The following is a 22078-nucleotide window of genomic DNA, read 5'->3' as shown; positions in this document are numbered from 1 at the left end:
AAATAAAAATACTCACCTCATATTATCTCTAAAATACTTACAACTAATTATGTGGAAAAATATCAATATTAATTGCAAGTATAATAAAACGGATGAAATTACCCTAATATATCAACTTCAGCATGCGAAAGTGACACTACTACAAACCTAAAATGGGATAAAATGACATATTGAAATCTTAAATCCTACATATATATAAATAGAGGTGTGTAAATAAACTCGATTTTAAATTGACTAACAAATGAATCAATAATGTAATCGCCTTTTCTGGTAGAAAAACTTTATCGACTTTGACTGTATTGAATTTTTTTTATCCGAATTCAAATTTAAAAGTGATTGTACACCTCTATAATAACTAAATAATAACCAGTATCATAAGATTCTTGGTAAATGTTTTTATATTAGAAGTTAAATTTTCAGAACTGTAAGAAAATAAACTTACATATGAACACTGCATGAATTAGCAATTAAATAGTGTTACTGGTGAAAATAAATACTAGTAAGTGCACACATAAATTAGTACAGGATCGGATTTCATGGGATTGTAATTTGCATAGTGTCAGATGAGTTTGGGCGTGTGATTTGCACGTCCAGCTGTGTCAACTGTCGAGTTGATCGGATTACCGGTGACTATCCATAGAAGTTGTAGACTGGCCCCACCGATCAACACAGGTCTAACGCTTTTGGTTTCACTCGTGCACACTCGATAAAACTTTTTAGAAAGTCACCCATCCTAAAATTGCTCATCACCAAACACGTTTAACTGTAAAGTTCTTAGCAAATAGACTCTTTTAAAAGAAGATCACCTTGTTCATATAGATGGTCTATTAATTCTTTTTAAAGTTCAACTTGAGGTATCAATAAGTGACTCAGAGAATGATAATTTGACTAAACCAAACATAACATATCTTTGGCATTTAGGAGTATTTATAAAACAACTCTGCAGTCAGATTTTATGGGATTACATAACTAAAACGGTAAAAGATGTGCTTTAATGATACTGATTAGTGTTGCAGAATATTAAACGGGAGAATTAGCCCATTACCTAGTATTGTGAGAACAGACTCTTTCCTAGTACTATGAGAAGATCAGTACAACACATGCATTAATTGTTTTCAAAAATTTGAAAATAAGAACATTTTGATCGGGCTAACTCATGTACATTTTTAGGACCGTCTTAAACATTTTGAAGGCCCTTTTACAATTTTTGAAAATTGGGCCCTCAATATCAAAAATTTAAGTTTGATAATTTATTTCAAATTATTTTGTAAAAAGCACCGAGAACTTATCATTTATTTTATGGTAAGTTGAGACAGTCTCATACAAAATGGCTTGAATATTAAAAGACCGCTCGTTGTAGATTTGCGGATTATATAGATAAAAGATTTCATTGTACCAAAAGAATATGCTCATGTACACCATTTCTTACGGCTTCAAGCCCAAAACAAAGCCCATAAACAATTTTTCTAAATGTCCATAAGTTCCTGATTAACTAATACATTCCCTTTCTCCTACCTCTCACACGCCTTTAGAGAAGTTTTCACTGTAACCATGGTTGCAATGGCTACTGCTCAGCTCTTGTTCAATTTACTCCCTTTTTCCTCTCCTTGCTTTCTCTTACTCTTTTTGCTCTTTACAACCATTATTAATTCAGATGGACAATATGGAGGCCCTCAAAATTTTGGGGCCTTATGCCAAGGCACAGCTTGCACAGGGAATTAGCCGACCATGTACATATTATATGTTAAAATAATCACTAATAATTTCAAAGTTTTAATTACAGAAATGAGTTAATTATGTCTCATACAAGATGAGCTGATTTGTTTTAATAGTTTTGGTGTTGAAGTAAATATGGGCATGGGCCTTGCCCAAGCCGCCGCTATTCTAACACTATCTTTTGCTTGTAAAATACTGCTTGTTTGGTAATTGACATTAAATGATGGAAAATAGTAATGAAAAGTTAGTGTAATTTTGATAGGAATATCTAAATAATATTTTTTTTGTTGGTTTATAGCTTTTTAACCCACTTTTTCTTTCAACTAATTTTTACCAAAAGTCTCCATAACAAGTTTAACTAGCCTACAACCAATAATCATTTGCCAAATAGACCCGAATGTAGGGAGGTTCACCTGAAGATTATGTATCTCTACTTTAGCAAAGAAGCGGTCTTCCTCAAACGCTCTAATTGAACATGCTTGTATATGAACATGCTTCTCACGTGAAAATATAAGAATTTAAAACAGATCTGATGTCCGATCTTATAATCAAATCTGACTTTGATATAATTTCAAATTAAATTTTGAAATTGTGCAGAAAAAAATATGAACATAAACTCAATTTTGAACAAACTCAAAACATTTAACCAAACTCGACCCGATGACCTAATATAACACTTCTTCAGCTCTACAAGGGAATCTTCCTTCTCTTCGTATGAATGCAACTTGTAATCCTATTGCAAGATTTTGTTTTACCAAGTCAGTAAATTTACTTTGACATTTTCAAATTTGACCTTTTACGGTGCATGTGTATAGTGACAATAGAAAAACTGTTAGAGATTATTATGTATTTGGGTCTATTATATATAATATTATGGGCTTTATGCATTAGGGTTTCATTCTAAATTTGTATATATACCATATTTATAGGTAATAACAGAACAAGGGTTTTAGTTTCCTTACATGATATCAGGCTAGGTTATTTTTTTTTCCTTCCCTTTCATAGGATCTGATTAAAAAAATAAATTCGAATGCCTTCAGTACATCGGAGGACGAAGTGTATTTGCAATTAGGATTGTTTGACTTATAGGAAGTGCCATTACATTTCAAAGTATTGCAAATTTTTTTTTGTTTTGTATTTGCAATTCAAAGTGAGTCGTGCTTTTAATTTCTTATTTTGAGAATTGGTGTTTTGGCCACCTAATTGGTTCAAAACTTCTATAAGTGTGATTCTTTTTTTTTAGTGTCAGTGTTACCATTAATTGGTATTTAAGTCGGTTAGTATTTATTCGACACGTTCAAGGTAATTTGTCTTTTTCTTTTCTTTTATTATGACAATACATTTTCTGCGTGACACACAAGTACCTCGTGTGATAGCTTCGATATCACGTCCTTACAATGACGAAGTTGTTCATGGTCAACATTTTAATGATATTTTGTCTAGGATACCGAAAGTACAATAGCAACATTTTCTCGATTGGTTTGGTCACTCGTCAACAAGCGATTCTTGCAATAGTTTGAATGGTAGTACTTCTTGTTGGCTTATTGATTTGGGTGCATCCCATCATGTTACTGGCAATTTTGATTTGTTGAGCAATATTCATATGATTACCAATTTCCGATTAGGCTACCAGATGGTGAGCAGGTTGTCTCCACCATGAAGGGTGATGTGAAACTGTGTTCAAATATTGTTCTATGAAATGTGTTGTATGTTCTGGACCAAAAATGCAATTTGATTTCTGTTACCCAATTGACTGATGATATGAGTTGTGTTTTTCTTTTCACTAAACATTTTGTGTTATACAGGATCTACACTTGAGGACTTTGATTGGAGTGGGTGAACGGAGAGACGGACTGTACTATTTTCATGACTTTCCCAGGGTTGGTGCATTGAATATCGATGGGGTCTTTTCTTCTTATTGGTGGCATCAACGTCTAGGTCATCCTTCATATAAAGTTATAAGGTCACTTCCCTTTTTGGTTAAATCTTTTAGCTTTTCTAGAATAGCTTGTGATATATGTCATCAAGCAAAACAAACAAGAGATAAATTTCCTATTAGTGACAGTAAAATAACATAGTGTTTTGAAATTATACATTGTGATTTATGTGGGAAGTATCATACTCCCTCCTCTTGTGGTGCTACTTATTTTCTTACTTTGGTTGATGATTATTCAAGAGCGGTGTGGGTGTATCTCCTATTTGACAAAACTGACATTTATAAGATGTTTAGTTCTTTTTTTCCCATGATTAAGCGACAATTTGATGCTAAAGTTAAAGTGGTGCGAAGTGATAATGGCACGAAGTTCAATTGTATGAGAGATTATTTTCAGCATAATGGCATTTTGTTTCAAACTTCTTGTGTTGATACACCTCAAAAGAATGGACGAGTTGAACGTAAACATTGTCACCTTTTGAATGTAGCTCGGGCTTTACGATTTCAGGCTAATTTACCTTTATCTTTTTGGGGTGATTGTGTCTTAGCCGCTAGTTATATAATTACTCGCACACCTTCTCCTTTGCTTGACAATAAAAGTCTTTATGAGGTTTTGTTTAACACTTCCCCTTCCTATGATACACTTCGTGTCTTTGGGTGTTTATGCTATGCACATAACATGAAATCCAAGAGGGATAAGTTTATAAGTCGGAGTAGAAAATGCATATTTGTTGGCTATCCGCAGGGAAGAAAGGGTGGAAATTGTATGATCTTGAAACAGGTGAATACTTTGTGTCTAAGGATGTGAAGTTTTGTGAAACCGATTTTCCTTTTGCTCATAATACTCCTTCCACCTCATCCTCTCCAACGAATATTGTTGCACCTAATTTTGATTATATTGATAATTCTTTTGATGACCTTCTTGGTCTTGGTGCAAGTAGGAATGACGATGATATTGATGGTGGGGTTGTTCATGAGAGGGTTGTTACTACTAATCCGACAAGTAGCGACGAGAAAGTGTTTATGAATAACGAAGAAGTTTAGCCTACAAGCATTGTTAGCCAAGAGATTGGTGGTAATGAGTTTGCGGCCAATGCTCCTGGTAATAATGTGGCCTCTAGTATTGCGCCTTATAGTTCCTTGAGGGAGGAGGCTGTGGCCACTCCCACAACTCTGGACGACGATCAAAGTGGGAAAGGCAAGCGCATAAAGTATCCATCTGCAAAGTTGCGTGGTGTTGCTACTAATACAATTTAAAAAGTCAGTCCGTCTTTCTCTCCTCCGCCATCTACTTCTTCTCAGACCTCAGGTACTTCTTATCTTATAGCACATTTTGTTAATTGTGATAGATTTTCTGTGGGGCACGGAAATTTTCTTGCAGCTATTACCGCAGCCTCAGAACCTCAATCCTTTAAGGCAGCCATGAAAGACCTTGGTTGGCAAGAAGCTATGCAGAATGAACTTCAAGCATTAGAAAACAATGGTACTTGGCGTGTGACAAATCTTCCTCCTGGGAAGAAAGCCCTTGGTTGTCGATGGGTCTATAAAATTAAATACAGCTCAGATGATAGTGTGGAGCGCCTTAAGGCTCGATTGGTTGTATTTGGAAATCACCAGGTTGAAGGGAATACTCGGTTACTTTTTCTCCGGTAGCGAAGATGACTATAATTCGTGTTTTTCTAGCTGTAGCTGCTGCTAAAAATTGGGAGTTGCACCAAATGGATGTCCACAATGCTTTCCTGCACGGAGATTTATCTGAAGAGGTGTATATGAAAATGCCACCTGGTTTTCACGGTGCTCAGCCTGGTAAGGTATGTCGGTTGCAGAAATTTCTTTATGGCTTGAAATAAGCACCCATATGTTGGTTTGCTAAGTTGGCTACTTCTCTTCGAAATTATGGTTTCCGGCAATCTTATTCAGATTATTCTCTTTTCACTTATCTACTTGTCTTTTACTAGACCTGATTTGGCTTATGTTGTACACATTCTCTCTCAATTTTTTGGGGCTCCACGTCGTGATCATTGGGATGCTGCTATTCGAGTAGTTCGATATCTTAAAGGATGTCCTGGTCAAGGCATTATTCTTCGTTCCAATTGTGATCTATTTTTAAGTGGATGGTGGGATTCTGATTGGGCTAGTTGTCCTCTTACTCGTCGCTCATTATCCGGATGGCTAGTTTTTCTTAGACATTCTCCTATTTCGTGGAAAACCAAAAAGCAAGTTACAGTTTCTAGATCGTTAGCTGAAGCAGAGTATAGATCCATGGCTGTTGTGACTTGTGAACTTAAGTGACTCAAAGGTTTGCTTCGTAGTTTGGGGGTGCATCACCCGAAAGCGATGTCTTTGTTTTGTGATAGTCAATCTGCTCTCCACATTACTCAAAATCCTATGTTTCATGAACGCAACAAACATATTTAAATTGATTGTCACTTTGTGCAAGATGTCATTCAAGATGGTACCATTAGTCCTTCTCATGTTCCTTCTACTACACAACTTGTTAATATTTTCACTAAGGCTTTGGGGCAAGCTCAGTTCTCTTTTCTTCTTCGCAAGTTGGGCATTTGTGATCTACATGCTCTAACTTGAGGGGGGTGTTAGGGATTATTATGTATTTGGACCTATTGTATATAATATTGTGGGCTTTATGCATTAGGGTTTCATTCTAAACTTGTATATATACTTTGCTTATAAGTAATAACAGGATAAGAATTTTAGTTTCCTACAAAAACCAAACCATAATTACTGAAATTATTGACAAATTATAGCCCAATACTTGTTTTTAAAACTCTTCAATGAACAAGAGAAGTTTTATTAAATTTCTTGATGAAATTGTTTTTATAACTCACCTACTAGCTACATTATTAAAAAAAACTCTTGAGTGACAAATCTAGGGGTGTTTGGTATGACAATTTAAAATGATAAGTGTTATTGTTATTATTATTTGGTATGAAGAGAGCAAAGGGATTGAGGTGAAGGAAATTGTTACAACACTATTATGAGCAGTAACAAATTACAGAATTTCATTTCTTGAAAGTAACGTAAACGATTACTTTAGAGTCGAAACAAACAATATGTAACAGATTGAGTTAAGCGTTCCCGTTAGTGAACTTCAAAATACGGGTACCAAACACGCCCTAATAATTAAGAGTTAAGACACACAATAGATATACGTACCTTTGTTCCTTAAAAAAGTTTTCATTTACTAACAACAGACAATTCATGAATTCATGATACTTAACACACAATTGATGTTAGTACCTTTTTTCCTTACCCCCACCATGCACCACCCCAGACCCACCAACCACCAACCACCAACCACCAAATAAGTAGCAACCACCACCACCTACAAATTGCAACTCTCTAAACTACCATGGCCTTTCCCCTTGTCGCCACCAACACACCAAACAACCAACACTAATAAATGGCACCCCCTGGCTTCCAATCACGGAAAACCCCTGTTTATGGCTGCCAATCACGAAACCTCCCTCCCACTTGGTTGGATTTTTTGGGTTTTGGGTTGAATCATAGGGAGTGAGGAAAGGTGTGGAGAGGTTTCTAATTCAAGGGTAATATGGATTTTAGGCTAGGTAGGGGGTAGGGGATAGGGGAGGGGAAGGGGGCGTTTCTGGGTTTATGGGGCTGGTTAGGGGGGTTGGGTGGGAAGAGGTGGGGGTGTTCCATGGTGGGAAGCAGCGGGAGGGCTAGTAGTAGGGATGGATAGGGCATTTCATGTAAAGGTAAAGGTAAATAACACTCCCAGTATCCCGCACAAGGCAGGGTCCGGGTGGGGGTACTTTTTTCCTGAAAGATGCGGACAAGCCATATCTGTTCCCCCTTAAGGAGGAACTAAAAAGGATGCGCGCAGTCAAAAAACCCCTCAACTGATACCTACGTCAAGTAGGGGTCGAACCCCAAACCTTCTGCTCAATATGCAGATGCTCTATCCATTAAGCCACAAACGCCTTTGGTAAGGGCGTTTCATTTGTTTTTTTTTTTTACAATTAATCTATAATTATAGGTTATCAACGAGTCAAAGAATGTCATATGAAAACTCATTTCAAAGTTGGTATATTTATGGTTAATCAATAATTGGTTTAATAGTAGGAAAAATGTTGAAATGTGGTATCATTCAGGATGATTGTTATTTTATTTTTTGCCTTTTTATCTTTTAAAATTTTTTGTTTTTAGTAACAGCGGATAATTTTATTGTTGGTTTTAAATGGTCCATATTTAGTAAAAGTGGGTGTTTCCCAACCACAAGTTCGACCACAAAAACACTTATTTTAGAAATACTTGCACTAGAGTGTAGGGTAACGTTACTTGGTCAAATGGCATTCACTACCCCTACAACCACTCCTGATTCATCCTATAACTATCATTCCTGTAACGAATTGACATGTAGTTGGCACTGATAAAATAGGGCAACTGTCTGAAATGTGGCCGACGTGGGACAACGGTCATAATTAGGAGTGTATATTAGTACAATACTTCAATCCTATTCGACAGTCAAGTACGCACACTTTAGTACAGAGTAACATTGAGTATTCTCTTAAAGACTTGGTAGCATTTATTGAAGCATTCATTGTTCTAAATTAATTACGATCTCACAACATAAATAAACCCTAACATAATTCCTCAAAACTAAAGATCACTATGCACTTAGGATTGGTCTACCTAGGTACCTTACCAATTATACGTGTTGACTTGAGCATTGAAGGTGATCCCTAGTCTCAAAACCCCCTAATTGTATCAATCGATCACTTATAACCTTAAAGTGCTTGCATATAATTTTAAAGTGACCAATTATAACTTTAAAATGATTACTTTTTGTAGCCTTAAAGCGATTACTTATAACCTTAAAGTAATCATTTATAATTTTAAAGCGATTAATTAATAAATTGACTGAATGCTTAGACTCGTCACATAATGAGACAATCTCATACAAGAAGAGTTCCTTCTCATTAGTTTAGCTGTTATGCCATAAAATTTTGCTTAATTGCTTATACATACTCCTATAGAGTTAAATCATCAATAAAAAATCATATCGTGTTATTAAATTTTTTTAAAATAATTAAAATAAAATTAATGAAATTGTTGTTTTATAAATTACCCTTTTTGAAAAAAGATTTTCTAGTGATAAGACTAAGAGCATCCATGTGAAGCATCTAACACTTTCTCAATTTCCCGCCCAAATCCAAAAATTTCAACTTCAGTTTTCCCTCTTTTTTTTTTCACCTTCTCAGTCTATAGTATCTACTCTAAAAATCCCTAATTTCAGCTCCAATTCTCCGCCATTTTTACTCCTCAATCAGCATCAAATTCCTGCAAAGTTCTATCCGAAAATGTCCATCAACGATTCAATCAACTACTCAAAAACCCAAAGAATCGTCCTATTAATCGATATTTACCCTTTAATCAAAAGCCCTAATTCTTCTGCTTACCGCAATTCTCTTTTAATTTCTGCCAAAAAACTCCTCTCATTTCTCCCGATTGCTAATTCTCTGTCCTCCTTCAAGCTTTTCTTCTCCTCGTTATCCCCTCTTCTTTCTACATCTTTGCTCCCTAATTTTCAAAGATTGTTGTATAACCCTAATTCCCTTTCGTTCAATTCCTCAAATGAAACCCTAAATTTACTTTCTAAAACCCTTGATTTAGTTCATAATTCGGCGAATTCTTCAGGCTTGGGTTCGAGAGTTTCGTATGTATCGAGCTCAATGGCGCAGGTAATTCATGATTATAGTTGGGATTTATGTGATGATTCTGATATTTTAGGACTTGTTAGGTCGAATGTGGTTGTATTGTTTTCGCCTATTTGTAGATCATTAAATGATTTGCGTGATTTTATGGGTTTTGACGATGATTTGATTAATGAACATGTTTTTTGTGAGAGTTTCAAAGGGTTTTTTGGTCAAATTAAAGATGCTTTTGTTAGTAGGGATATTCATGTTTGTTGGGTGGATGTAAGATGTGATAATGAATCAGGGCATGATAACAAGATGTTAAATGTTGATGAATTTGCTAAATTGGTGGGGTGGTTTCAGAATGGGGTAAAGAGTTTAGGTTGGGGTTTTTGTTCCAGTGATTCAGTTGTGTTGGGTTCAGCTCTTGTTCCATTCGGGTTGATTTATCCAATGATTGGAGTTTCATCTAGTTATAATAGTGGAACAAATGATAATTGTAAGAAATTATGTGGACAATTGAATCTTGAAATTTTGGATGTGCGAGGGAACTCTTTGGAATGCAGATATTGTGATCTTCAATTACTAAATGTTAGAACATTGCGCGGGCATAGGCTTAGCAGCCTTTCGCTCACCGGGAAGTATGGAAAACCAGGAGGGGAAGTTCATCAAGGTTGCTGTGGAATTTGGGAGAGTTTTGGTGATGGTGTTGTGAAGATTGATGTAAAAACTCTTTGTAGATATGATGAATTAAGGAACATTGAATTGTCTGATGCAGTACTAGTTGATGAGTTCCCGATAGATTTAAATAAAAAGAAAGAGGAATCATCTGCTGAATTCTTTGCTGATAAAGTTCTAGACCTTCTTTTAGAAGATTCAGGAAGGTTTATAAAGAGGAAATCACCTCCACTGTGGCAAGTTTTTTTGAGCTTTCTATATAGGAAAGATTCTTGGGCATTGTTGAATCTCTCAAAAGCCAATGGAAGCATAGTAACCATGGGTGTTCTCAAGCCTATTACTATTCATTCAGCTTATATTTTTGTTTTGAAAAGTAAGGTTGACCGCCAAATCGGAATGCTAGTTGGTAAAACTGAACAGAACCTTGGACATGGTAATTTAGAAACAGGTGATAAAACTGTTGGATTTCATACTAGTAAGGATACTTCAAGTGAAATGTGTAAAAATGAGAGTAGAAGAAAGCATAGAAAGCACCGTTTCAGGTACAAGGATCTTTCTTGGAGCACTTTCTGCAAAGCAGCCTTTGAACTCAATGAGATGGAACTTGAAGAAGCTTACTTTTCAATGGGATGTGATATTCCAAAGAAATTGAAGTTTTTTAGATGTTGGATGAAACAGGTAGTTGAAAACAAGTCATCTCTTCCACTTAAATCAGACACTCTAGAAGTTCTTGAGAAAATGGATGAGAGATTATATCAATTGCATCCAGAAAGTCAACAGCCTCTTCCTCAGTTAGCTTGTGAACATTCTGTTAAAGAGGCTCCTCAAATAGAAGAAGCTGGAGCTACTTCGCAAGAAGCTGTAGAAGCTTTCTTCAGTGACTTGCCTCAAAGAATCCAACATGGGCTTGCATCAGGAGTCGACTTGGTGGCTTTTGCACAGCGGGTTGTTCATTCTTGTATCTATTGGTTTAGGAAAAGCTTGGGAACTGATATTAGAGAAGAAAGTCAAGTGTCTATTGAAAAATCTGATGGTAGCAGTTATGCTGGGTCGGTGGCTGGCGAGCTTGCCAAAATTCTACTTATTGATCCAAAGGACCTAGCAGGAAAGCACAAGGTTGGTGATCAATCTTCTAAAGCGCCAGAAGAACAATTATTGCAAATTCCCTCTGCAGATAGAGTTAGAGAGTATCCTTTCTTCCATGTACTTGGGTGTCTAATAGTTATTGTTTGTCATAATTTCATTTTTTCTTTTGAGTGCATCTGATTGATTTTTACAGGTTATTCCTTAAGAATTGTCTAGATATGAACTGCAGATTTTGTTTCGGATGGAGATTCTTCAATCAGAGATTGTAACTGGTTTAAAAGATTCTGTTAAGCTTAAATTTGTTAAGCAGATTTGCCGTCTCTTAGAATTTATCCAATGTAACAAAGAGGACGGATTTTTTGGAGATTTCAACCTTAATGACTATGTTAGCAGGACTATCAAAAGCAGGTATATACCTTTTATCTGGAATCATTGTGTATGCTCATGATATATGTATTAACTTCGATTAGACTGAAATGATTTTTCTTTCTGCTCTTTATTTTATTCTCCCATAAAAGAGCATTTTGATTGTCCTAATCATCGCAGACTAGGATGTGTTTCATGAGCTTACAACTTGCTAGTTTTCTACTTTTCAATCTCTAACAATGTATTAATTTCCTGGATGAAGTGTCTGTGAGTCCAGTTATACTTCAAATACCTCTTGAATTGTGTAATGTAGTGTAAACTTATTTCTTGCCCCCGCATTACTACCTTGATACCATCAGTTATTATTCTTTGTCCAGTCTTGTAGTTGTTTGCTTTGGAGAATTGTTGACTAAATTGTATTTTTGTTTGCTTTCCTTTCCCTGTTAGTTTTTCATTAGGTTTTTGGGATACAACTTTTCAATTACCCTCAATCAGTGTGGTTAGGGATAAGGATGAGTTGCTCCTGGCTTCCCAAGCTCCTGTGAAACAATTTTGTGATTTAGGATGTCAACTAGTGTTGCTCATGTTCCATGGAAGATTCTGTCACTTGGATATAAGGGCCACCAACAACAGCAACATGCCATACCCCAAAGTCATCAACCATTGCCCATTATTTTTTTTATTGGTTTTATTCTTCCATTTCCTCAGATGCCCTGTTTTCTTTTGTCACAACATTCTTTTCCAATTGATGTTTTATGTGATAGAATTTGGGGGAGGAAATAATTCTTTTCTCACCATTAATGATATTGGTAAGTAGGTGTTGATTTGAACAATGCAAAAAAAATAACACAAGGCCTATGCCTTGATTTCAACAATATGAGGATTTTCAAGTAGGTGTATATTAAAAAACTTAATAGCTCTGTACTCGTGTTTGTTTGTGTTCATAGGATCTTATGATGCAACTGCCTTTGTCTTTTAAATGAAGGTGAAGCAAATGTCCATTTACTCACATATTGGATGGCCTCAGCATATATCCAAGTTTATGTCCCTGATTATGCCGATGGGTAGAGTCAAACAATGACTAGAATAGCTAAGACCGGATGTCTGGAAGTGGGTTTTGATGGAGCCAAAAATATATAATTCTTTGGTTTGTAATAAGATGAACCTTTATAAAATGGCTTATCAAGTCATTGTGTTTTTTTTAAAGTGATGTTGGAGATGATGTTTGCAATCAAGGGCCCATTGAAACAAACTCTTTGTTACTTTAATCGCAAGGTCATATACATCCAATGTTTTTCAGGATTCTTGTTGGTTGCACTGATTTTGGATTGTGCTGGTACTCTGAAAATTCTTTTTCTAGTCAACTGCTGCCAAGAAAATTTTAAACTAGTCGAGTAGCTTAGACTGGCTCGTTAGATCCACAAGTTTTGTCTGATGAAATTACGTGTTGAAAATGTCCAGGTATTCGCAGAAACTTGGGGATGTTGTCCACAGAATTTGTGATCAAATGGATCTTTTGTTGTTTGACAATGATGATGATGAATCCCCTAATCTCCTACTCAACAGTGAAGATAGCAGTCAGTCATGGAGAATTGGGGATAATGACAGAGGAAGTGAGCCCAATTCTACTGATGATTCATTTAACACTGGTAGTAATAATCATGACCGTAAGTTGGTTGAAGCTCAAGAGAGAAGAGCAAGGGCTTCAAGGCTCGCATCTTTTACAAGAAGAGCCATGCCAGAACTGCAAAGAGTATGGGCCCCTAAGCCGTCACAGTTATCCAGGTCAAAATCAGACTCTTCCCGTAGATCTAAGAGGAAGCACAGACACAAAGAAAGGTATGATATGGTCTGCGAAACCCCAATTAGTGCGCCCAAAAAATGCTTATTCCCTGCAGACACCGGTGTTGGTGGCAACGAGTTTAGAGCGCTAGGCGGAAGTTCAGATGGTCCTATTCACAGGGCTTTGTTTCAGGATGACGAAACATGGCATGATGATTTGGGGCTTTGATTTCTAAGCTATAATGCAAAGGAATAGCCTTCGTATTAGCGAACTTAGACACAACAGATAACAGTGTATAGCTATAGCTTGGTCTAGAGCACAATCGGACAAGATACACTCACAAGTCACAACTGTCTGTATACGCAATTTTATTTGACAGTCCTTATTGTATCCATAAGTGTATAATTAGATATTTTAGCAGTATAGGCGTTTGAAACCTTGTAAGTTATAATTTGTTAATAATATGCATAAACACGTTTAGTTACTCAATGGGGATCGAAAATTACTACAATTAATATGAATTCAGTTTACATCAGTTCATCTTTACGGTTAATGTTCGGTACCAATGCCAAGAAAAGCTCGGATTGGGAGGAAATCTTGTGTTTTCGATTACCAAAACTATTGAAAGTGGGCTTGATTTATGTTCCACCATGTCAATATGCCTCCATGCCGCAGTTGGTCTAGGGTAAAACACGCCTAGATTATACTAGTGTTTGTCGAAAAAGCTATATTGATTCACGCCTAGATTATACAAATTTCCCCAACTTTAATTACTATCTATTGATTTAGATTTTTTTTTAAAACTTGGACAATTACGTAACAAAGTCAAATCACAAATTCTTGTATGAGACGGTCTTATTGTAACAGGGCCTTAATGTGAGACGTGCATATCTTGAGTAAATAGTCCAATTATAATAACTATTATTCTATGGACTTTTTGTTTTGAGATCATCTCATTGAGATACAATCTGATACAATCTCTCACGATAGTAGCTCAAATCAAATAAGCTCGAGTCATGTACAAGTATAAGGGGGTCACTCATAAGAGCTTGGAAGCATATGATCTTTAGTTAGAGCATTGGCAATGAGTGCTCGTTATTGTTTCTTCCGCAAATTGTCGACGATCAATCACCTAAAACCCAATTCCCCGCCAATTCAATATCCTAAATTTACCCGCCAAAACGTAATTCTCACAGAGGAATTGTGTAACGAACTTTTGGATTCATACCCAGACCCCAAAACCTTGAAACGACTTCATACCAAGATCTTAACCCGCCAAAATCTTCATTCAAACCCTGGCGTTTCACTCAAATTAATAAGGGCATACGCTAATTTGGGTTTATTGCGCATTGCACGCAATCTGTTCGATGAAATTCCTGAAAGAAATGTTATATTTTTCAATGTAATGATTAGGAGTTATGTAACCCATCAATATTACCCAGATGCTTTGCAGGTGCTTAAGGGTATGTTTAGTGTTGGAGTGACACCTGATCATTATACTTACCCGTGTGTGTTGAAAGCATGTTCTGGGTCAGAGAATTTGTGGGTTGGTATGCAAATTCATGCTGCAGTATATAAAGTTGGGCTTAATTTGAATCTATTTATTGGGAATGGATTAGTTGCTATGTATGGGAAGTGCGATTGTTTGATGGATGCTAGGAGAGTTCTTGATCGAATGCCGGTTAGAGACGTTGTGTCTTGGAACTCGATGGTTGCTGGTTATGCACAAAAGGGACATTTCGATGATGCCTTGAATGTTTGTAGAGAGATGGAGTCCATGAAAGTGAATGCGGATGCTGGCACTATGGCAAGTTTACTTCCAGCTGTTACCAATACTTCTAATGAGAATGTTATATTTGTGAAGAACATGTTTCACAAGATGGTTAAGAAGCGTCTCGTATCTTGGAATGTGATGATAGCTGTGTATGTGAATAACTCCATGGCTGCAGAAGCTATCGACATTTATTCACGATTAGAAGCTAGTGGAATTGATCCAGATGCGGTTACCTTTACGAGTATTCTTCCTGCTTGTGGAGATCTTTCTGCTATTTCACTTGGAAGGAAGATTCACAAACTAGCTGAAAAGAAGTGGCTTTTCCCTAATTTGCCTGTGGAGAACGCGTTAATAGATATGTATGCTAAGTGTGGTTGTCTAAGAGAAGCAAGGGAAGTGTTCGATAGTATGCGAATACGAGACATAGTTTCTTGGACTTCTATGCTTTCTGCTTATGGTGTTAGTGGAAAAGGCCATGAAGCTGTTGCACTTTTCTCTAGAATGAAAGAGTCGGGCTTGGTTCCCGACTCCGTTGCGTTTGTTGCGGTCATGTCAGCTTGTAGTCACTCAGGAATGTTGGAAGAAGGGAAACACTACTATAAACTAATGACCGATAAATACAAAATAACCCCGCGATTGGAGCATTATTGTTGCATGGTTGATCTGTTAGGACGTATTGGGAGAGTGGATGAGGCTTTCTCGTTCATGAAGGAGATGCCAATTGAGCCAAACGAAAGAGTTTGGGGCGCTTTTTTAGGTGCTTGTCGTGTTCATTCCAATATGAATCTTGGGTTGATAGCTGCTGACCGTCTATTTCAAATGGCTCCCGATCAGGCTGGATATTATGTGTTGATGTCTAACATTTACGCCAAAGCAGGAAAATGGAAAGAAGTTAGCATGGTTAGATCATTAATGAAGAGCAAAGGTATGAACAAAACACCCGGCATTAGTAATGTAGAGCACAAAGGTCGGGTGTACACATTCCTTGCAGGTGATAGATCGCATCCACAGTCTAACGAGATTTATGATAAGTTGCACGCGTTAATTGGGAAAATGAAAGAGGACGGTTATGTTCCTGAAACAGATTTTGCTCTTCATGATATAGAGGACGAGGATAAAGAAGATCATCTTCGAGTTCACAGTGAAAAATTGGCTATTGTGTTTGCCCTTATAAATACTCGGCCTCCAACACCAATAAGGATTACGAAGAATCTTCGTATTTGTGGAGATTGTCATGTTGCGATCAAGCTCATCTCTAAGATTACTAACCGGGAAGTAATCGTCAGAGATACGAATAGATTTCATATGTTTAAGAATGGTGTTTGTTCATGTGGGGATTATTGGTGACTGCAGGTGAATATGAACTAGAAGGGCATTTGACAAGAGGGAAAGTTTTGGTGTTTCCAAACAGATGAATACATGGCAAGATCAGGCGGATCCTCCTCCAGCCACATTCATCTATTTCTCTTGCGTGGTAAATTTCCATACTTGAATATCTGGAAATGTTGATTTTGTTAACGAACTCAACCAACAGCTTAAGCTGATGACTGAAGTCTCAATATATTCTTATGTGTCAATTTTTAATATGGTTGATGGTCGGTCCAAAGATGTCAATAAACGTGAGAGAAAAACTTATGATTTCTAAGTCCCGATGACCTATCTTAACGATTGTCGGATGTGGTAAATCCGGACGTATCAAAAAGGACGACTACATTAAAGTTTATAAGAAGAATAGTTCTTTATACAAAATGTTGATTCTATTTTCACTATGGATTTGAATGCACAAACATATTAATAGATATGTCGCGTACAATAATTATTCTTGGTGGATCGATGATGAGGTTTGGGTTTACAAATATTGGTTTAATTATCAATTTTCAAATTCTTGACATTAAAAAAATTAATTTAATAATTAATATGATGATGACAAAAGTAACTTAACTATTCATAATAATAGATTCTAAGTTCATTCTTTGCTGCATGGACATGCTTGGGGAGGGACAACTTTCTAATTCATGTATGACTATTTTGCATGTCTTCCTCCTTTCATTGGTGGATTTAGATTATGCAATATTTGCAAACCATTAATCAAACTATTTGTTTATCAAGGAATGATTAATCAGAATGTATTTAATGGAAAAAAATTCAATCAACATCACATTATTGTTGATTAAATTGTTGCCGCAATAATTGGAATACCAAGATGAATTATCGTTAGGTCAAATATATTCCTATGGATAAGTTTTAAAATGTGATTTGTTTGATTAAAAAAATTAAATTATAATTGAGTATTGTCTCAATTATATAGCAATTTTCAGAAAAGTTTATGAATTCGATTCTCACATAGCTCTTTCCTTTCTCTCGGTCTATCCTTCAATCATAAAAGAAAATATAAATAGGCCATCTAAATATTCTAGCCTGCTCTAGACGGTTAATTATTCGGTCGAATACTCCATTAGCTTGTAAATAGATGTTGTATTCTTGAGAATTAATTTATGAGTTAATTTAATGGTTAAAGTCTTTTTCTTTCCCTTTTACCGTTGTAACAAGAATTTGATACTCACCACATACAGAAAAATTTAATTTCCCTGCCTTGCGGGTAGAGGATTTTTCAACTTTATCCGATAACAATTAACAAAACATGAAAACAAAGAATTGAGTTCTAATACTTTCTTTCTTTTGGACGAAAAAATTTAGGCTGTTCAACTTTCGTAAACGCCAAATGATCCATTTTGGACAAAAGGTGGACTTAGATCACCATTATCATCTGTATATGATTTTACTAACAAAGCTAGGTTTTTTGATTTATACAAGTTCAATCAATTCAATAATTATGCTTATAAGTAACACCTTTTCAGATAAAGTTTAAAGACTAACATAAACTACAATCTAGCTAAGAGGAAAGTGGAGTACATGCATAGAATTCAATTGCAGACCCTAGAGATCTGACATTGACAAACTATGCTAGAATTGGGTCTTATCTTAGTTGAAGAACAAATACTACTTGTCCAAATAATGTTTTGGGTTCAATTCTCAACTTAACCCCTATCAATTCTCTCAGCCTACCCTGATAAATTTGGACTTGTACACAAGACCCATACAAGAGGAGAATTGACTGCACACAAATCCGATGGTGTTTCATCCTAAAACCAATTGGTATTAAAGGAGTAGTGTTGAAATATAGTGACTCGAACAAGTCATTATATGGGAAATGGATAACGCAGTTCGCCAGGCAGAGGGAGGTCCGCGGGGCGCGGAGAACCTATTGTCCTAGTCCGCGGGGCGCGGAGTGGTTTTGTCTCCGTTTCGCGGCTTGCGTAGTTTTACACGGCTCGCGTAATGGCGGTTTCTTGGCACGTTTTTTGGCCGGTTACTCTTAATTTTTGAAGGTTTCTTTTGTATTTTCTTAACCCTAATTTCTTTTTATTATGAGGTATACTATATAAAGGCCCCATGTAATTAGAATTAGAACAGGATGCAATGCAAAACACAAAGTGAGGAAAACTAAGAGAGAAAAAGCTTGGAGAGCCATTGTTGTGGTTTCTCGTGTTCATCTTGTAATCTCCCAGTTTATAGTGAAAAGTTTATTCTCGATGCCGGTGGATGTAGCTATCACGTTGATAGTAAACCACGTTAATTTCTCGGTGTGATTTTCTTTATTGTTTGTTTGAACCTTTATTGTTTCATTATTATTTTTCGATCTTTGCTTCCGCTGTTGAACAACAAGTAGCCCCATAAAGTATATATGTTTGTCAATCTCTCTCTAATCCTTCGATGTAAGATCACATGTAGGTTATTTTCCATCATAAAGCTTGTCTATATTCACAACAATTTATGTTTATGATAAGTGGGTTTTTAAAAGTACTATTACATTTGTCAGTATAATTAATTAATACATAATTGAAGTTTAGATAAGAAATTCAATTTAAAACAGCCTGTTTCTTTCTGTCTAAAGGATGACTATACATCTCTATTCTCTACCTACATTCACTAATTAATCATCAAAATCACATAGAAGAATATTAGGCCATACATTATATTCCTTAATTCTAGGAAGGAATGGTAGAATACCATGTTCGTTGAATCTTTGAATGCATATAAATACCATACAACGTTGTACATTACACACATCAAAAACAAGATATCCTTAAAACATAGTACAAAGCAAAGATGTCTGTTTTGCAACTCACATTATTCATCTTGGCTTCCTATTTTGTCAGTCTGAGCCATGGTGCTGGGATCTCAACGTACTGGGGGCAGAATGGCAACGAAGGCAGCCTATCGGCAGCCTGCAACACAGGGAACTACCAGTTTATCAACATTGCATTCTTAACTGTGTTTGGAGGTGGCCGAACCCCTCAGCTAAACTTGGCTGGTCACTGTAACCCAGCTATTCCTGGAAGTTGCAGCAGTATTGGTAATGATATTGCTGCGTGCCAACGCCAAGGAATCAAAGTTTTTCTCTCTTTGGGTGGTGGTGCCGGTGATTACTCCCTTTCTTCTCCTGCTGATGCACAACAGGTTTACACTCTGCTACCTCTATTATCTATGATTTTTCTTTTTGTTTTCAGCTGTTACTATCTGTCATTGTAAGTGGTTTCTACGTAAGCGAGATTTGGGGTTGGAAGGAAGTAAAGTAACATGATGTCATTGTTTCATTGTCAACTGGCTCCTTAAATATATGCAACCATACCTTAGTAATAACAAAAAGGTTGTTTAAGATTTAGCAAGCATTATCTGCAAGCGTGAATGGTTTTATAGGCCATTTCAATTGTCCATAATAGTATGACATCAACGAAATATGATTTTTAACTTCATCAAAAATGGATAAACTAATTTATGAGTTGAATCAAAAGATTAAACAACTCTTGTATGAGGCTGTTTTACCATGAGACGAGCTCATATAATTAGCCTATTTCTCTAATTGATCACTTTCAGATTGCAAGTGATCGCTTTAAGGTTATAAGTGACCACTCTAAGCCTAAAAAATGATCACTTTAAGATTATAAGTGATCACGTTAAGACACTAGGTATACATTGGGCCAGCCCAATAAAGATGATGTCATCGTGAGCCGTCTCATTTGAGTTTGTGAAGTTTAAATTGATAGTTTAGCTCTAATGAATGGTTACATACTCTATTACAATCTTGTTGATTAATTTGGCATTAGCTAGTATTGTAAACTAGTTAGTAAGTGATACAGTATATAACACATCTTGGGTGAGTTGGTTCTTTGTCATGGTATTAGAATTTAAGATGGGGTTCAAATCTCAACCCCCCATTTCAATTTGAGTATTTAACTTCAAGTATGAGGAGACTACCGCATCCACATCCCAGCCCAAAGGGGTCTCGTGTACCCATCAACTTAAGCGTCTGGTTCTAGTTGAGATGATCCCTTGACACTAATCATAGAAATATTGATGTATTTGCCTAACAGGTTGCAGACTACCTATGGAACAACTTCCTAGGAGGAATCTCAAACGCCCGCCCTTTAGGTGACGCGGTTCTTGATGGCATAGATTTCGACATCGAACTTGGCTCATCACAAAACTATGATGCCCTAGCTAGAGCCCTTCAAAGGCGAAGCACACCACAAAGGAAAGTCTACTTATCCGCAGCACCACAATGTCCTTTCCCTGATGCTCATCTAAGCAACGCTATTGCCACCGGAGTTTTCGACTATGTTTGGGTTCAATTCTACAACAATCCTTCAGCCAATTGCCAATATTCTAACAAAAATGTGAACAATCTCATAAACTCATGGAACAGGTGGGTTACTGTCAATGCTCCACAAATCTTCTTAGGAATACCTGCTGCTCCAGCTGCTGCTAACAATGGGTTTATTCCATCTGATGTTCTTATAAGAGATGTTTTACCTAGAATTAGGGATTCCCCCAAGTTTGGAGGAGTTATGCTTTGGTCTAGGTTCTTTGACAATGGTTATAGTTCAGCCATTAAGAATAGTTTAAGCGACGAATCTGATGAACGATCTGGGGTGTCAATTAGCATCCCGAAAGTGAACATTACAATTCCGAACCCTTAAGGTGTACCTTAAATTGAACTTTTGTATTCGAGTCGGTTTGTTTTCGGGTCTAGCAGGGCCTAGTTTGTTTGCATTTGAAATAAGAGGTCATTTGTATTTTCGGAGTTGATAAGTTAATGTATTTGTTTGCGATTGTACTTGTACTAGCTTTGGATGAGTTGATTGTAGGTTCTTTGAACTTTTTACCGGTTAGACTGAGTAAAGGACATGGTTATGTGAGAATCAAACTCGAGATCTTACATGAGAAAAGTGATACTTACTCTAACTTTTGACAAACTCCGATTCTCAATTCATTCAACTATTCGAATTGCACTTTACCTTATAATTTGTAGTGAAACTTTGGCTAATTCTTCAAAGTCAATAATTCTTCAAATGATCATTAATTTTGTTAGTGATAGATACTACTGTGACTGTTAGCTTAAATGAGCTATGGAAGACCTTGACTTTGATTCGTTTATGGCATAGATATTTATTAGGTTGGAGTCGGGTCTATGTGGTTTTATGAGGTTCAACCTCTAATTCATCTCTTAATTGGACTTGGGCTATGTAATCAGATTCAAAAATAAATAATTTTTTTCTCGGATATCAGGTCAAATAAGAGATAAATTCAGATGAATTCACCTCCTAATCTTAGTCAATGCTTTTGGTCTCACTCTTTATGTTTATGTACCAATGCAATGATTAGAAACAATTCATCTTTAGGACCATCCCAATATTCGTGTCCGAGGCTAGTGAAATGACTCTTGGTTTCAAAGTGAACGTTAGAAAAATTAATCTTCGAAAATATTAAAGATAAATTGTTTTTAATTCCCTTTGACATGTTAGGTCGATTCCGACTTGAACACAATATGATCGGACTTAAAAATAACCCGATCGAAATTAATCTGATTTAAAACTCACCGGACAGCTTTGAGAAGTACGTGATCTATTTTTAGCTCATTATCACAATTTAACTTTAACTCCACAGAGAATGTCATGTGACTTTTCAAAAGACTTATGTATCATATATTCTAGGATAATTTA

The 22078-nt window shown here is 36.3% G+C and overlaps 3 protein-coding genes across 4 annotated transcripts; all 3 read left to right on the top strand.

Moving 5' to 3' along the window:
• The first annotated feature begins 8820 nt into the window (after nucleotides 1–8820).
• On the top strand, nucleotides 8821–13745 carry LOC130805072 (uncharacterized). The gene is made up of 3 exons (XM_057669687.1): nucleotides 8821–11192; nucleotides 11308–11499; nucleotides 12919–13745. The coding sequence occupies exons 1-3, from the start codon at nucleotides 8992–8994 to the stop codon at nucleotides 13466–13468; spliced, it is 2943 nt and encodes a 980-aa protein (XP_057525670.1). The 5' UTR covers nucleotides 8821–8991; the 3' UTR covers nucleotides 13469–13745.
• Nucleotides 13746–14227: 482 nt separating this feature from the next.
• Nucleotides 14228–19370, top strand: LOC130805069 (putative pentatricopeptide repeat-containing protein At3g49142). 2 transcript variants are annotated; one of them, XM_057669684.1, is made up of 2 exons: nucleotides 14228–16488; nucleotides 19235–19370. In XM_057669684.1, exon 1 carries the CDS (start codon nucleotides 14325–14327, stop codon nucleotides 16359–16361), a length of 2037 nt encoding a protein of 678 aa, XP_057525667.1. In that variant the 5' UTR covers nucleotides 14228–14324; the 3' UTR covers nucleotides 16362–16488; nucleotides 19235–19370. The 2 variants fall into 2 exon arrangements, with proteins under 2 accessions (XP_057525667.1, XP_057525668.1); XM_057669685.1 differs by lacking the exon at nucleotides 19235–19370 and adding an exon at nucleotides 18076–18746.
• LOC130805071 (acidic endochitinase-like) lies at nucleotides 18814–21383 on the top strand. The gene is made up of 2 exons (XM_057669686.1): nucleotides 18814–19535; nucleotides 20450–21383. Exons 1-2 carry the CDS (start codon nucleotides 19185–19187, stop codon nucleotides 21053–21055), a joined length of 957 nt encoding a protein of 318 aa, XP_057525669.1. The 5' UTR covers nucleotides 18814–19184; the 3' UTR covers nucleotides 21056–21383.
• Nucleotides 21384–22078: the final 695 nt, after the last annotated feature.

This window comes from Amaranthus tricolor, chromosome 2 (genome assembly GCF_026212465.1).
Source record: "Amaranthus tricolor cultivar Red isolate AtriRed21 chromosome 2, ASM2621246v1, whole genome shotgun sequence".
In the NCBI taxonomy this organism is placed as follows: domain Eukaryota; kingdom Viridiplantae; phylum Streptophyta; class Magnoliopsida; order Caryophyllales; family Amaranthaceae; genus Amaranthus; species Amaranthus tricolor.
This window is presented reverse-complemented; position numbering and strand designations above follow the sequence as displayed.

Bases quoted from the DNA above. Each gene is read 5' to 3' on its own strand.
- LOC130805071 (XM_057669686.1), top strand. From the start codon at position 19,185: ATGTCTGTTTTGCAACTCACATTATTCATCTTGGCTTCCTATTTTGTC. The intron at 19,536-20,449 runs GTTTACACTCTG...TTTGCCTAACAG, and splicing joins CTCCTGCTGATGCACAACAG to GTTGCAGACTACCTATGGAA.
- LOC130805069 (XM_057669684.1), top strand. From the start codon at position 14,325: ATGAGTGCTCGTTATTGTTTCTTCCGCAAATTGTCGACGATCAATCAC.
- LOC130805072 (XM_057669687.1), top strand. From the start codon at position 8,992: ATGTCCATCAACGATTCAATCAACTACTCAAAAACCCAAAGAATCGTC. The intron at 11,193-11,307 runs GTATCCTTTCTT...AGAATTGTCTAG, and splicing joins TCTGCAGATAGAGTTAGAGA to ATATGAACTGCAGATTTTGT. The intron at 11,500-12,918 runs GTATATACCTTT...GAAAATGTCCAG, and splicing joins AGCAGGACTATCAAAAGCAG to GTATTCGCAGAAACTTGGGG.